This window comes from Danio rerio, chromosome 25, assembly GCF_052040795.2.
Source record: "Danio rerio strain M-AB ecotype USA chromosome 25, GRCz13ab, whole genome shotgun sequence".
Classification (NCBI taxonomy): Eukaryota; Metazoa; Chordata; class Actinopteri; order Cypriniformes; family Danionidae; genus Danio; species Danio rerio.
The window spans coordinates 25,096,662-25,114,184 of NC_141045.1; the positions used below are offsets into that span (position 1 = coordinate 25,096,662).

General features: G+C 40.7%; 2 protein-coding genes across 2 annotated transcripts in view; one reads left to right on the forward strand and one right to left on the reverse strand.

Annotated features, from left to right (window-relative positions):
• The window catches only part of mrpl23 (mitochondrial ribosomal protein L23), a 41,329-nt gene extending 25,452 nt beyond the window's left edge, over positions 1 to 15,877 (forward strand). Inside the window, 1 exon segment of the mRNA NM_001002052.2 lies at positions 15,162 to 15,877. Within this exon segment, the coding sequence (NP_001002052.1) occupies positions 15,162 to 15,326 (165 nt within the window). The 3' untranslated portion in view covers positions 15,327 to 15,877.
• Positions 1 to 17,523, reverse strand: part of LOC147837707 (uncharacterized) — an 838,558-nt gene that overhangs the window by 380,204 nt on the left and 440,831 nt on the right. The gene's annotated exons all lie outside the window — the stretch shown is intronic.

Sequence of the window (17,523 nt, forward strand, 5' to 3'; positions counted from 1 at the left end):
AGCAGGAACTGGAAGACTAGTCAGGATAGAGGGAAAGATGAATGCAGCCATGTACATAAACATCTTGAATGAAGACATGCTTCAGAGTGCTCTTTACCTCAGACTGGGAATAAAGCTCCTCTTTCAACAGGATCACCCAAAGCACACTGCCAAAATATCAATGGAGTGGCTTCACAACAACTCGGTGAATGTCCTTGAGTGGCCCAGTCAGAGCTGGACCTAAATTCTATTGAACAATCTCTGGAGAGATCTGAAAATGACTGTACACTGTCGCTTCCCATCCAACCTGATAGAGCTTGAGAGGTACTACAAAGAAGAATGGGCAAAAATTCCCAAACACAGGTGTGCCAAGCTTGTAGCATCATATTTAAAATGACTTGAGGCTGTAATTGCTTCCAAAGTGCATCAACAAAGAATTGAGCAAAGGCTGTGAATATTGATGTACATGTGATTTTTTTTCAAGGTTTTTCTTTTAAAATTTTTAAAATAAATTTGCAACAATTTCAAAAAATCTTTTTTTTCACATTGTCATTATGGGATATTATGTAGAATGTTGAGAAAATGAATGAATTTTATCCATTTTAGATTAAGGCTGTAACATTAAAAAATGTGGAAAAAGTGAAACGCTATGAATACTTTCTGGATGCACTGTAACTTTGATGACTGTTGACAGGATCTTAAATCCTAGGGAATCAAAAAATAGCTGGGACCCGGGCAAGTCTGAACAAGCCCACTGGTCACAACTGTCAATACTGCGAACTTGGAACGAGTGACTCAGTGGCTTAAAATGACACGAGGACTGATACTATTCTCAAAAAAGACATTTGATTGACCGCTTGGCTTGACTGGTATGATTTAACAAGCAAGACTCCAGCCGAATGTCTACACACCAATCTGTACGAGAAACAATTCCCCTGTCGAAGTGGAAACCTGCTTCTGTTTTACAGTAATGGGTAAAAAAAGGCTTGGCTTGTGGCTGTCCTCATTGAGGAAATATAATATGTTTTGTTTAATTTTTCCCTCCGCACACATTTCCCTGGCGTTGAAGAATCATTAGAGAGGTTTTGGGAACAAAGACCATGGACCCCCACACATGTTTGGCAGGGCAGCTGTGCCTTGGCATGAGGAACGCATTGCTTGAATCATGTTTTCTACTGCTGTGGCCAGTCAGGTTTTGACAGCTGGGCCACTGTACCAATGCCCAAAGGAAGCGTTTACGCACAAATGCTGGTCCTCTGCTGAGAGGCAGTCAAGGCGTCAGAGTGAAGCAGGGCAGACAGACAGACTGGCACGGGCCCAGATTGGCCTCAGCTGGGCCTCAGATGGGCCAGATCCTTCAATCTCTCTGAAATGCGTACATTAGCACTGTTTGTCCATGCTGGTTCTCACAGGGGGAAAAAAAACCTCAAACACAAAAACTGACCAGTGCTTTTTATGTAACAAGCCTACTAAAAATTTTAGTTTATTATATATTTTTAGTGTAGTATTTATATATATACATATATATATATATATATATATATATATATATATATATATATATATATATATATATATATATATATATATATATATGTGTGTGTGTGTGTGTGCATGTGTGTGTATGTGTGTGTGCCTTGATTTGCATAGTTATAACCTACAGTTACACAAGAAATTATACATTCCTAAAAGGTGATGTACATCATACATATTCAATTGAATGATCTGAGCCTTACAATACTTTAGAATAATTTGTGCATTGATTTGGGTGCTTTTTCTAACGTTATACAACACAACCTGAGATAAAATATGAAAGGCTAGAATAGTCTCATTGTTTATTTTGTTTTTTAATGTACATAGGCAGCATTCCATTTAAACACAATCATACTTTTTACATAAACAAACCCATCCACATAGCATTTTGTTGGTCACTGTGGTTTAAAGGTCACACCAAATTTGCGAGTTTATTGGGATGGAATAGAGGTCATGCACTCGTTGAGAACATCCGGCTCCTCCCTTGTGGTCAAGTCTGGGAGTTTTCCATTTGTTTGTCCCAACCTGGGTCTTCGTTACCGAGACTAGCCTCGGAATGTCTGTCTAGCCATAGAACTGCCCTAAACTTACCACTGTGATTTGCAAGAACCGTTTAAGCAACAAATCATCTCTTTATCAGGAGAACTCTCCCGACTATCCCACCATTGTTGTCACGTTTTGCTTGATTCTGTCTCTTTTTTTATGGTGTAGTGTGTGTCAAGACCAAGAGATATGAGGTGTCTTAGGGCAGCCAAATATCTGTGGTTCGTGTGTATTGGTTGTCAGCTAAGACTGTGGACTCAGAGGAAGTTGCAGTGTGGCCCACCCAGTGAGACTGGCAGAGGGAGCTGTTTACAAGCATCTCCCCGCATTTCCTGCTCCCCTGTCTGGTAATGAACTTGTTAATAGACTTCCAACATTACACAAACATGCCTCATCCTTAAATCTCCTGAAAACGCAGTTTTATTCATCGAACATCCCAGAGTAATCATTTTATCTGTTAATCCCTAAAAATGAAAATTATGTCATCATTTACTCAGTTGTTTCTAAATTTTATCTGTTTCTTTCTATTGTTAAACACAAAATAAGATACTTTGGAAAATATTGGAAAGTGGTTTTTGTTGGTTACTGTTTCCAGCTTTCTCCAAAATATCTTGCGTCATGTCCAAGAGAAGAAAGAAACGCATAAAGGTTTGGAATCACTTTAGGGTGAATATTCTATCATTTTGGGAAAATCTTTTGTCCCTTTAAGTAAATCAAATCTCAGTAGTGCTATTGCAAAAATTTAGTGGTGTCCACCCATATCTTGATCCCACTTCGGCAGAATGATTTTGCTAGTGAACTGCTATGTTAACTCATTTAAATAATTGAAATTTTAAATAGCTATTCTTTGACTGTTTCTGTTTTCTTCTTGGGTTTTCTAAGAATAATTTGTTTCTTAAATTCTCCCCTTCTCATTGGGCAATGCGAATAATCTTTAAGACATTTTCGAAATCCTATTCATAAATGGGAAGTTCTGCTTCCGATAAATTAGCCATCATCATCATCAAAGTGGAAACACTGGAGATAAGGCAGTGACTAAAAAGAAAAGGGTGGTGCTTATGTACGGAAACACCATCATCTAATCCTTTCAGACTGGCCCAAATCATGCCAGCTGTTCCCAGTTGACTGATCGGGGAAGTGATTATGGGATGTGAGTCTCTAGAGTTCATCATGAGTACTAGCAGGAAGGTGGTTACTGGTTTGTTGTGACTGCAGAGTCCATTCATTGATACCTTAAGCATTTTTTAATGGTGGACTAGTAATTTACCAAAATAAGGCTGACTAGGCTGTTTAACGAAATTGATTAAAAGTGAAATGTGCTATTTCGGTGAAGTGTAACCACATAACTTTGGTTGGCAGTTTTGAAATTAAAAAATGTTTCCAAAGAACACTTCCCTAAAGCATCCTAGCTAGGGTTGGGTATCATCTCAGGTAGTTTCGATACTGCTGCTAAATCGATACTTTTAAAACGTTACCGGTGCCAAACAGTGCCTGAACCGATACTTTTAAACAAAATAATTATAAATGATAACTCTAGAAAATGTTATATGAAAAAGTAGTTAAAGTTATTGAACAATGTAATTAAAATTTAAAGTATACATCAGTTCATATTTTATATATTTGAATTGCATTAATATATTTGTTTTGATAATTTGTTTGTTAGCATGAATACAAGATTTGCATTATACAATTAACATTATATTTGCTTGCTATTAACATGTGGTGAGACTGTCATCAAAATCAGTGAACTCCTCGTTTCTAGGGTTGGGGATTGAGTCGTCACTGAGCACATTTACATAGACACCAATCCACTTGTTAAGTGTGACGTCACGCGAAGCGGCTTCCGGGTCTAAGCGCTCTATTCAACTGAATGGGGAGACTCATGAAATGGTAATAATAAACGTTTACAAAGCGATTTAAGGCTTTCGAAAATCACAATCATAATATATATGTCCATGCCTAATATCCGATGGCCAGAATGTGATTAATTTTTTATAGATTGTTAAAATTTTGGTATTTGTTATGCAGCAAGCCCAGAGATTGTTGTGTACACTATGATTTTATATAAAATTAACTTTAATGTGTGATAGGAATAAAACGTGATCATAAACGAATGATTTCTCCACTCAAATGAGTGGCGGCTTGGACCCGGAAACAGTATTACATACATCACAAACACGTCACCACTTAACAAGCGGATGCTCCGATTTTAATATGATTAAAACAATACTCTGATTTAGAGTCTCTCAACGTTGTTTACAATTAAATGTTTAGAGGTGGTGGGATGCAACATGTAATTATGTGTGCCTTTGATGTACCCCTTGATGCTTCATATGTCTTTGTTGCAGCACTAGTTGCACTGAAATTCATATGCTGATTCGGTCTGTTGCATACTGGTTACATATGGCACCAGGTTTCGACACCCACCCTAATCCTAGTAGGTGCTTATATTTTTAACATGTGGTTCTGAAAATGTTCCTGGACAGGATGATTGCTTTGATGTTGCTAGTGTTTTAAGTAGCTAGGGTATTACCAACACTACCTCATGGGCACAGTAATTTATTTGTTTGTTTGATTGATTGATTAATTGATTGATTTAGTCGTTAATTGCTCATTCCCCAATGACATTTGTGTTTGGGTGCACACCTCAAAACTGTATAAATGAAATCTTATGAATTTGGACGATTTAGTCACTATTTGCTAATAGAAAAAATAGTTCCATTTCTTTGTGGGATTTGGCTTATATTATTCATGGTTTTCTAGCTCACCTTATGGTTTATAAACTAAGCATAGTTACTCTGAATTCTTAACAAAAACATTTAAAAGACAAACAACTGGTGGAAATAATTTATTAGTAAATTACAATGAATCCAATCTATTTGAATATAGGCAACCTATTTGCTATTATTTTGCTTTAGCTGATAATTCCCTGATAACATTAGACATTTCTTTTGCTCTCAGGGGCCAAGAAAGCATGTCTATTCATGATGTTAAGCCACTGAATGTACAGTTTATGGTGTAAGTTCAGCGCCTAAATCATAGTAGGGAGGTGAGGGGGGGGGGGGGGGGGGGGGGGTGGGTGGTATAACAGGGACAGATGTTGGGTTAAACCCAACAACAACGTTTTTGTTCTGTGCTTTACTCTTACTTTTTTTCTATCATTTTTTTTCATGCACTGGCAGGAGGGGGAGTCAAATGAGACATGGCAATGCATCCATTATGATATATATATATATATATATATATATATATATATATATATATATATATATATATATATATAGTGCTCAGCATAATTGAGTACACCCCATTTTTAAATAATTATTTCTATCTATTTCTCAGTGAATATAGGCAATGTATTTTGGTTCATTTAAACAAAACAGATTCATTAAACATATATTTATTAAAATAATATTTTAGTCACTAAACACATTTCGAAATTGAAAGGTAATACAATTAGGGCTGGGTATTGAGTTCGGTACTTTTCAAGCACCGACCGATTCGTCTCGATACTATCGAGTATCGAAAAAATCATTTTCGTTCGGTACCAAATTTCGATACCAATGGGTATAATCTTGTCAACGTCAGCAGTTTTTTTTTTTTTATGTCAAGCTTCAGGTGGTTGTGCAGTTCATTCCCTGAGATGCCCACGCCTCTGCTTGATGACACCAGAGATCAAAGGTCCATCGTGACATCGGAGGGTGAGCTGTTATGCTTGGATGACAGATCGGGCTCACTTCCATTCTACGGGTGCAATGCGTTGTTACGGTTCTCAAATCAAACATAATAGCCCCTTTCACACATACAGACTTTTCCGGAAAATTGTCGGCAATTTTCCGGAAAGGTTGTATGTGTGAACAGGTCCTTTTTGAAAATACCGGTAAATTCGTTCTGGCTTTTTTCCGGAAAGAGAAGTTGTAACATTACCGGCAATTTGCCGGAATGCTGCGTTGTGTGAATGCAGAAGGAAGATTCGCGTAATAAGCGCGTACACGTCTAGAACGTGCTGACGTGAGACGTCTGCTTTAGCCAATCACAACAGTCAGACGCATTTACGTCCGCGCGGTTTGTGAGGATAAAAGCCTTTGAATATTTTTCCAGACACATTTAGCTGCTAGAAGTTAGTCAGATCACGTTTATATGTTCTTCTTAATGCCAACTGTGTAAATAATCATCGATGAGATGCTTATGATAAGCCGTTGTTTGTTTACCTTCAAGCTTTGCGTGCGCCTATGAGCGCCTGCACACGCACATATTATGAACATCTCGACATGCGAAAGTGATCCTGCGAAAGTTTTTGATCATCCACAGAGTCTGTAATTTAGTCAAATGTTTACAAATACAAGCGCAGCCGTTTAAAGCTCATTTGTGGTGAATGATGTCAGAATTTACTGGTATTTTGGAATGGATGTGTGAATGCTCTTTTCCGGAAAATTTCCGTAACGTCCTCGCCTGTGTGAACAGCGCTTTTTTGAATATACCGGTAAAGTCGTTCCGGAAATTTTCCGGATATTTACCGGTATCACTGTGTGAAAGGGGCTAATGGCTCCACTTCCGTGGCTGTTTCGGCAGTGCGGCTGGAAATGGGTGGTCCCCCAGTCTCACTACTCGCTGCCTTCCAGCTCTCAACTTTGGTGCATTTCGCCACAGGCTTGAGGGTGCCAGAGGATGAGCTCCTTTCTCACATCTCCAGCCACTCCGCCGCATCCTAAGAGTCAATCTCTTATTTTCACCTCTTCCTCGGGAGGCTCCGTTTCCCGGGGTGAGCACTCCCCATCCCGAAGCTGCACTTCCGCGGGTACATCAGCGATCACTCCGGTGATGCTGCTCATTGGGACTCTGTCAGCCTGGTTAGTGCTCAGCCCATTGTAATAGCTCACGCAGATGGTCAGACACGGTTATGCGTTTAAATTCATTGTTGGCCTCCTGAGTTCACGGGTGTGTATTTAAGCGATCATCGCTATGCCATCCCCTGTCTCGCGTGAGAAGATCATTATCCTCCTGACGAAGGATACAATCGAGCCAGTCCTCCAGTTGAGATGAAGAGTGTGTTTAAAGCCCCTTTCATCATATTCAGAGAGCAGTGGGTTATACCAATCCTATCTGCGTGTTTTGATCTGTCTTCTGTTCAGGATGCAGATCGAGATGCTCATGCAGTAACATCCCCCAGTGCGTCTGTCCGTGGAATTGGTTGCAGCTATAGACCTTGAAGGATGCTCACTCCATGTCTCGCGCTCTCCCTCTCTATACTGTGATTTTTCTGGTGAGTGACAGTGGGGCCGAGCATGGTAGTTACACTCCTCCCATTCGGGCTCTCCCTGTTTCTATGCGTTGAGGAAGCCCTGTGCCTCTTTGGTGCATGCGCATCTGTATTTTTGATCATTCATTGACTGTTGTTATTATTAAGGTCTCTGAACTGATCGATTATGCACAGGGACCTGGTGCTCTGGCACATTTGGGGTTTCTGGTCAACCGAGTATTAGCTGGCTCTTTCCCAGACAGAGCTTCTCTCATCTCGGGTTGAAGCTGTGCGTTTTTAGTGAGCTGGGCTTGCGCTGCCCTGTCCGATTAATTCGGCAGTTATAGTGGTCTCACTAAAACTATTCAGAGGATCCTAGGGCATATGACATTTGTAGCCGTTATCATACCTCCCAATTGTTCACATGAGACCAATTCAGTTCTGGCTTCGCTATCAATTTCCCAGATGGGCATGGCATGCAGAGATGCACCGGGTGTACGTCACCACGCTGTGTCTCTGCACCTTCAGCCCCTGGATGGATCTTGCCTTCTACAGGCCTGAGTTCCCTTAGAACAAGTGACCAGTTATGCTGTCATTTTGACAGATATTTCCAGTATGGGCTGGCAGGCTGTGTCTATCGAGCATGCAAGCTGCAGGTTCGTAAACTGGATGCTGGTTGCATAGGCATTTCAACTGCCTGGAGCTGTTGGCATTGTTTCTCACTCTCCGCTGGTCCCTACCGAAGCAGGAGGGGAAAACACGTATTGGTTAGGACAGCCAGCACGGCTGCGATAGCGTACATCAACCGGGAAAACAGAGACTCCACCCTGGTATGTTCCAGTTGTTATGGGCATGCTTATGGGCAAAGGCGATGGCTCTCAGCTGGCCCGGGTTATGGAATATGCATTTTCTTTTCCCCAGTGAGCCTGCTCGCACAGACACTGTGCAAGGTCGGGGAGACGAGGAGCGGGTCTCGCTTGTTGCGCCTCTCTGGCCCAACCGGACCCGAGTTTCCAGACTCACACTCCTCGTGATGGCCCTCCCTGATAAATTTCCCGGAAAAAGCACTTCCTTTTCTGAGACACTTCCTTTTTCTGAGGGCACCCTCTTCGTGCTGGTGTCAGGAGGGTTAGGATTCCAGTGGCATTTTTGGTCAGCGAATTGTGAAAGTAATTCCGACTGTCCTACTCTCACGTTTACCTGAGACCTCGATTCATCTTGTGCCAAGGCTCCTACCGCCCCCTTTTGATATTAGGTGGTGAGCCTGCAAGTGCTGCCTGTGGAGGCAGACCCAACCTTTTCATTGCTATGTCCGCGCACTGAGCTTAACATGACACAAGAGCATATGTAGCTTTTTCTGTTATGATCAGTAGAAGGGAAGTGCTGTATTAAAATAGAGGTTGTTCCATTTTTTAGTCTATGCCATCACCCACGACTCATGTGCCAGAATGAGCGGTGTCCCCCGGGAGAGAGAGTACACTTATATAATAATAATAACAACAATATAATAAGTGGTGCTTGCTTTTCGAGTACGCAGTGCCTCTTAAACATCATGTGGAGCTACAGGCTGGGCGACATCTAACACATTCTCGAGATTTTATCCTTGAAAGAAGTCAGTTTCCTTCTTATTATTGGTTATCCCAGTCAATCGGGAGGAAATTAGGCTCTGTGTCAATAAACCCTTGCTGTGCCAGGTTCCCTAACCTGGAGATGTGTGAGCATTTTCTATTCTACTAGTAAGATTCCCTGTTCAGGCGAACCCTAGAGAATTCCTCCAAGGGCCCCAGCACCTGACTCAGTGTGTTGTCTGGAATGCCCATCTGGTCTACCCGCATACTGAGGTTCGGTGCCAGCTATGTGCATTTCCCTGTTTTGGTAATACCATATGCAGTATTTACCACAGTGTGTTCCCCCTTTTTCAGGTGGACCATTGTCTTCCCTAACCGCTAACCAGCTTATCATATGTAGCACTCCTCCTCATTAGGGCTAGTCCATAAGCTCTAATGCCATAAAGTCTGCCTTTTTAAGTAGCAGGTGGTCTCCGCAGCGTCCTCCCCCCTTTGGGGACTGAAACGTACCCAACGTACTGTCATATTTCTGAAATCTCTAGTCTATGTTAGCTAGGTAAAAGCACATTTACAACCCCAATTCTAAATTCTCATTATCCCCATGTAATGGTAATATTTTGGGCCTAGAGGACGTTAGAAGGTTGCTCACGCTTTGCTTGGCAAACTGCACATCAGGAGCATGACGGCCTTAGCTGCTGTGGTGTTTTCCATACTGTCTCCCAAAAGTCTGTTTATCTACAGACACACGTTGGAGTTTCCTTATGAAGAGAAACATCCTGGTTATGTTCCCCGAATAGGGAACGGAGACGTGTGTCTCCAGCTGGGACCTGAGTGATGGGCTCTCCAGCAGGCAAATTCCGAGGAGCTGATTCCAACAGCTGACTGATGCATTGATGAGCTCATCAAGTTCAGCTGTGGAGCTAAGCTCCGGCAATTTAATTGGCATTTAATCGGCTCGTTTTCTTATATTCAGAAGTAATTAGTCATTTAACGTACACCCAAAAGTTTATCTACAGACACACATCTCTGTTCCCTCTTTAGGGAATGTGGGTTACGGATGTAACCAGGACGTTATTAATTCAATTAAAATTATGATTAATTAAATACATTTTTTTTATAAATATTACACTGGGCCTGACCTTAACAGAAACTGTAACAAAAATATCACCTGAATTACTAAAATATTTTTGAATAAAGCAATGAATAAATGTAAAACACAAATAGTAGGTTATTATTAACAACCAAAAAAAAAAAGACTCATCTTTTAGCCTGTCACCATCATGCAAACATAATTAGTAGTTCCTTACAAATTTATTTATAAACATACATAATGGATGTTTGACCATTGTGCCTTTGTATTAAGTCTTTTTGTAGCATCTCTGCTCAAAAACAACAAAAAAAAGAAGCTTGGTGTTTTTTTACCTTGCAGTTTTCCCAAATAACACTGACACATTTTTTGATGCTGCAAAGACTAGCAATGTTCCACATATAGCATGTCACAAGAATTTAGTAGGTGCACCATTTATGCAGTAATTAGTATTGTAAATAACCTACTAAGTTGGTAAAAGTACAAGTATATTTTATGAGTTTTTGTCTAGCTTTGGCCTTTCTGACAACATTCTTGCCCTCATTTGTTATTAAGCCCTCAAATCACTGGTCTTGATTGCAAAACTTAATTAATTGTGGGTTCCACACAATTCCATCATGTTGTCTCTACACAAATTTAGTTTGTGTAAAACTTTATTCATTCATTCAATAGTTTTCCTTCGGCTTAGTCCCCTTATAATTCAGGCGTCACCACAGCGGAATGAACCACCAACTTATCCAGCTTATATTGTCTGCCTTCACACTAGCAGTGACTTTGTAGCTGCCTGTCTCTCTGGGTTGCGACCTTCTGCAAACACAGGTCTGTGAAGGTCTACATCACTAAGAACATGACTTGACCTCTGAGCGAGCTGAGAGAGGATCATGTGAGCTCTACTGGTGCTCCTATTGGCTGTCGCTCAAGAAAGTTGCTCTTCATTTGCATAAAGTTAAAGAATTCTCCACTTTGTCAGGTCGCACAACGCACCCACCTGGTCACCAACGGACGCTGCCGCTCGCGTAGACGGAGGTCGCTGAAAGTCGCTCACTGTTGAAATGAACAGCGAGTCTCTGATAGTGTTAATGAGGTTTTACACAGCAGATGCCCTTCCAGCTGCAACTCAGCATTGGGAAACATTCATACACTCTCACATTCACACACATACATTATGGCCAATTTAGCTTATTAATTTCACCCATACCTTGAATCTTTGGCTGTGGGGAAAACTGGAGCACGTAAAGGAAACCCACGCCCACACGGGGAGATCATGCAAGCTCCACACAGAAATGCCAACTAACCCAGCCGGGACTCGAACCAGCAACCTTCTTGCTGTGAGGTGACAATGCTAACCACTAAGCCACCGTGTCGCCCATTACCTTAATTGATCTTACAAATTTAGGTGGATTGAACAAAAAGCAATTAAGCCGACCCAAATGAAACTCTTGAATTGTGTCGATTTTAAACAAGTAGTCTGACCAAGCAGCAAAAATACTAATAAATAATCATTTTTGAGTGTTTGACTTGTGTGTTGGCCAGCAATCATTCATTCCTTCATTTTCATTTTGGCTTGGTCCCTTTATTAATCTGGGGACGCCACAGCGGAAAGAACTGCCAACTTATCCAGCATATGTTTTACGCAGCGGATGCCCTTCCAGCTGCAACCCATCACTGGGAAACTCATACACTCTCATTTACACACATACACTATGGACAATTTTAGCTTCCCTAATTCACCTGTACCGCATGTCTTTGGACTGTGGGGGAAACCGTAGCACCCGAAGGAAACCCACGTGAACACGGGGAGAACATGCAAACTCCACACTGAAATGCCAACTGACCCAGCCAAGGCTCGAACCACCGACCTTCTTGCTGTGAGGCGACAGCACTACCTCGCCACCGCGTCGCCCGGCCAGCAATCAATCTTTCAATTTAATTTATGAATGTAAATATGGCGAACAATCATGTGGTGTCTTGTTTATCAGGTTCCCCTCTGTGTCAGAGCTAGAACATCTAAATATTTGAACTTCATTCTTGGATTATAATTCGAATGGGTCCCCTTGCTGGTCTTTAATCATTGTGTGTGTGTGTGTTTTTCTTGTTTCAATGAGGGTTTACTACTGGTGAAGGAAAAGCTATTTTTTGGCATCCCTTTTAGTTCTGTGTCCTGTTTTTAATAGATTTGGTTCTTGTACTTTCACTTGACTGGACTGTGTTTATAGTTTGGGGTTTCGCATTCCTAGATGGTAAGGTTGGAACGCCACCGAAGAGCCTTTGGAGGCCAATCTAGTTATTTTATCTTCACTAGTTTTTTTTCTATCATTTCATTTAGATTTTTTTTTACTTTTTTGGTCATTCATTAATTCATTTTTCTTGAAACTTTATGTATCAGGGGTCACCACAACAGAATGAACCGCCAACTATTACAGCATATGTTTTATGCTGCGGATGGGAAACACTCACATTTACACAAACATTTACACGTACACACACACACACACACACACACCACACACACACACACACTGACACACACTACATCCAATTTAGCTTACCCAATTCACCTATGCTGCATGTCTTTGAACTGTGGGAGAAAACGGAGCACCCTTAGGAAACTCACGCAAACACAAAGAGAACATGCTCAACACAGAAATGTCAGCCAGGACTTGAAACGGCGACCTTCCTCTTGTGAGGCAACAGTGCTAACCACAGAGCCACCATGCTACCCACTTTTTGTTCTTTAGAACAGGTGAAAATGAGATAGATCATTGCAGTACCTAGTTCCTTCCGCTGTAGCCACACGTTTCTTTATCTTTGGAACAACAGTCATGGTCTGTAATACAGAATTAGACAAGCAGCACCAGCATGTTAGCCCTGTGTCCATTCAATTATTTTTATGCGCGTTTTGTTTAAAAAAGCATAAAAAATTCTGTAAAGAAACATTGTGATGTACAAACATTTTAAAATTGTGCTTAAAAAATGGAAATGTTTAAAATCTTTGCATGGAAACAAACATTCTAGTGTGCACTTCAAATATTCATGTGATTTTGTTTAAACGGGTCATGTGATAACAAATTGGGCATGATGGGAATGCAGCTAGCTCTCTTTAAATCTCTCACATGGCTGCCCATTGAAGCTAAGCAAGGCTGCGCCTGGTCAGTACCTGGATGAGGCTAGGTTGCTGCCAGAAGTAGTGTTAGTGAGACCAGCAGAGGGCACTCAACCTGTGGTCTGTGTGGGTCTTAACGCTCCAGTACATTGACGGGGCTTATGCTACTCATTGAGGGCCATCTTTCGGATGAGACTGAGGTCCTGTCTCTCTGGATGTTAAAATTCCAGGAAATTTACTCACTGGCCTCTGTTCCAACCTCCTAACCATCCCCATATCATAATTGGCTAATTGGCAAAATCAGCTGGTGTGCGGTGTGCATCATCTAAGTGGTTACTGCACACTGGTGGTGGATGAGGAGATTCCCCTCAAAAATGTTTAAAGTGCTTTGAGTGCCCAGAAAAGCACTATATAAATGTAAGGAATTATTATTATTAGGGACTGAGCAACGAAACGGTGAGTAGGCCCTATTGGAATTGCTGCTTTTCTTCTTCTTCTTCTTTTTCTTCTTTCAAAGAATCAATCACGGTTTTAAGGGTCTATACATGCCCGAAAACTGACAAAACTTTGTATACGCCCCAGAAGTGGCGAAGATTTTCGTTTGTAATAGGTTTTGAATGTGAGCGTGGCAAAATGACTCGACGGCACCATCAATGCACTTTTGACGAACTGGCCCCCGAGCTACTATTCACACACACGTATGAATATTGGCACGCTCCTCAAACACGCCAATTTCTACAAAAAAGTCTCTTGGAGCAAAATCATAAACCCAACAGGAATCCAGATATTTTTAACTTCCTGTACTGAAAAAATGCAGTTTTTGCAATTTCCAGGCATTGTATTTTTTCGGATCAACACCAAAATTGAGTTTTGTCATCTAAAGGCCTTGGCGATGTTAAATTGAGAAAATCTAGAGTTTTCCTAGAAGGGCGTGTCCGTGGCGGCTTCTCAAACTTTGGCGATTTGCCACAAAACAGGAAGTAGTTATAACTCTGACATGCATTGTCCGATCTGCCTCAAAATTCACACGTTTGATAACAGTCCTGACCTGAAAACGCTTACATGCCAATATCCAATTAAAGTTTTAGCGCCACCTGCTGGCAACAGGAAATTACATCTTTCACAGTGTAATAAACTACAAATTTTATTGTATCAGCATCAAATTTGGGTGGTGTTATCTGAAAGCTCTAGCGAGGATATTTTGTGAAGATCTAGAATTTTCGCTCAAGGGCGTGTTTGTGGTGTCATGACAAACCTTAGTCTTTCGCCATGGAACAGGAAGTACTTATAACTCAACCACACAATGTCGATCTACCTGAAACTTCACATGCCAATATAGAGTCACAGTCATAGCGCCACCTGCTGACAGAAGGAATTTTGGCTCTACCACAGGGCTGACTTTTTGAAAAATTTAAATATTTGATATTGATAACTTCCTCCACCAAAAAAAAACAGTTTTTGCCAGTTTCAGGCATTGTGTTTTAACTAACTCCTTCTAGGGATTTTATCCTATCAACACCAAAATTGGCTTTTGTTATCTAAATGCCTTGGCAATGTTAAATTGCAAAGATTTAGATTTTTCGTCAAAGGGCGTGTCCGTGGCGGCCACTCAAATTGTTTTGGTCATTCTAAAATATGCCTCAGCCAAAATCCGTGTTACCTCACAGAACTGCGTTGTTACTGTACTCTTAAAGAGCATTTTTGCACCTCCCAAGCCACCGCACATTCACTTTGTTTTTATCTTCTGAGGTGCAAGTAATTTGTTCTTTGTGACTCCATTAGATGGAAATAGTTCTTTATTTAAAACCGTTTTATGTGATATACCAGTTTTGCGTAGCTAAAACAGTTACTGTTTCTCTGCTGTCATCATCAGGCTTCATTCCTCTCAAATAAAATTGGCATTGGTCTGGGATTGGTGATTATGAATGGTTTTTGAAATGTTACAGTGCAGCATTGAAAAGGAAACGTTCATAGTAATCTACCCAGTGAAGTGAATTTGGTAATCGAGTATTATCTCTTCATAGTTGTTGTCGCTTAAAGGAAGTTGCCTTGTTGTTTTGGTGTTTGCCTTTAAATCTCTACCTATTTTTTTTTTCTTTTTTTCTACAGGCTCAACAACAAACTTTCCAGTTTCCGGATATCTTTCCTGAGAAGGATAAGAAGTCCAAGGAGGGCTCTGTTGAGGAGATGCACGAGAAGTTCATGGAGGACGAGCGTCAGAGGCAGAAACCAGATCCCAGAAGAGGAGGAGTTACAGAATGGTTTGGCCTTTAGACAGACAAGTGTTGAATGAAGAATGACTTCAGTGAGGCAAAAGCTGAATGAAGAATGTGGTGCATTGTAGATTATGTATTTGCGCAGGAAGAGCCATTTGCAGTGATCTGACCAGCGTTCCGAAGTGGGCCGTTTGTAGTGATCTGATCTGCCTCAATGAAAAGATAGACTGCCTGAGAGAAGGCTTGGAAACCCATTACTCCAAAAGACTCATGCACTGTCAAAGAAAACAAATGTCTACCCCGGCATACGATCACTTCTGAGCATCTGCCATGTCATGAAAGTCTTTCAGGTTATGCTCTCCTCCCGCAGGTCTCACAAACGTGCTTAAACAAAGCTCTTCCTCGCAAAGTTCTTGAGCATACACGTTTCCTATCGTTTAAAGTTTGTCCAAAATGTTTTCATTTTCCCCTTGTAGACCTTCAACACAGTCCATGAACTACTTGTGGTAAAATCGTCAGTTTAATGAAGTGATTCCTCTTTGTGTGGTTCCTGATTCTCCCTTGCAAACCTACATATTTCAATTCCATTAAAACCATGCAGACGTTTTGCGTGTGTTTTTGTGTTTTCTTCAACTCTGCTGGCTCTAGTGTTAGCTATTCCCCAAAGATGTGTTGGATAACCACTTGCCAGTTCTCATACCACAGAGGCTTACCTCACCCAGCCAACCTGGAGTTCGCCAAGGAGAATGTCAATATTGATAACATTTGCCTGTTATTTTGTGCTTGCACTGGAGTACCCCCTGCGTTGCAATAAAGCTATTTGATTCAAGGCTAAAATAAATGCCTTGTGAGAGAGTGGCTGGAATGAAAAGAAGAAACTCTGGATTTTTGTCCAGTATCCCCACTTCTTGAATGAATGAGGGGAGTCCACGTTATGTTCGGGAAGTCTTATGATGGTTGCCAAGTTTGGCCCACTTCATCTTAGCGTCCCTCCCCTTACAACCCAATCAACTCCTCTGTGCTTGAACAAATCTTATAAAAACCTCGAAACAACATGTATTTGACTGAACTTTACACAGAAAGCTGGCAAAAATTTCCTGATTTGTTAACACAATGTTCCTAGCAAACTGATATTGGCCATATTGTTAAAGGTTTGAGAAGCCTTGGATCCTTGATCTCGGGAGTAATATGGTTGCTTTGTTCTTAAATCGGAAATTCTGGGAAATACTTTACTTGAGGGGGGTGTTCATATGCATATGAATGAGATGTTATGCATGCTTATGATAACTGTTATTAAGGGCTCTATTGTAACGATCTAGGCGCAAAATCTAAAGCACATGTTGCAAAAGAGTGTGTCCGAATCAACTTTTGCTAGGTTAATGATGAAAAAATATGCTCTGCACCCTGGCACATGGTGTAACAGGTTTGTACTTAAGCTTTTAATGAGTTATGGGTGTTATGAGCATATCTTGTATCATACCAGTCAGAGTGTCTTCTCCCATTCCATTTAAGAGTAATTGGCCACGGCGCATATGCTTTTTACGTGGAATACTTTCTAAGTGGAAATACTGAATACTTTACTAGCAAGAAAACAGACCATCTGCAGCACAAGGATGAAGAATAAACGTCCTCCATTTGGCTTCTTTACTTTCTCTTTCTCTTTACTTTTACTCTCTACAACTTTACTTTCATGGATAAGGAAGCTGTATTGTATTGCATTCCACTAAAGACATCCATTAGCTTACATATTTAATTTCGCTTGTTAAATGCAAAGATTTGTTTCAAAACTATTTTTAATTCAGTTCTAATTACCTGCAAAGAATAAATGATATTTCAGTCTATTTCAGTTCTTCAAAATAGCTACGTGCCAACAATGCGCCTTAACACACTGATATTTTAGACCAGTGCGCACATAAGTCCACAAAGTGTCACAAATGGATTTGCTATTTAAACAACGTGGCGCAAAACGTGAAAATCTGAAAATAGCAACAAATAGCGGCAAACACATCTTGCGCCTTATTGTGCCAGGTGTATGACAGGGCCCTTAAGTGTCATTCGATAAGTTTTGTCAATTTAAAAGCAAAGGTGACATTGTTTGAGATGTTTTTGTTATGAAAACTTGATGTTATCAAATACATTGTAGCTGTCTTTGTCAACTTGACATTACCAAGACAACATAACTTGTCATAAATCTATCATAAACATGATTCTTGTAATTGTGTCATAAGTTTTAAACACCATCATAAATATTTTTC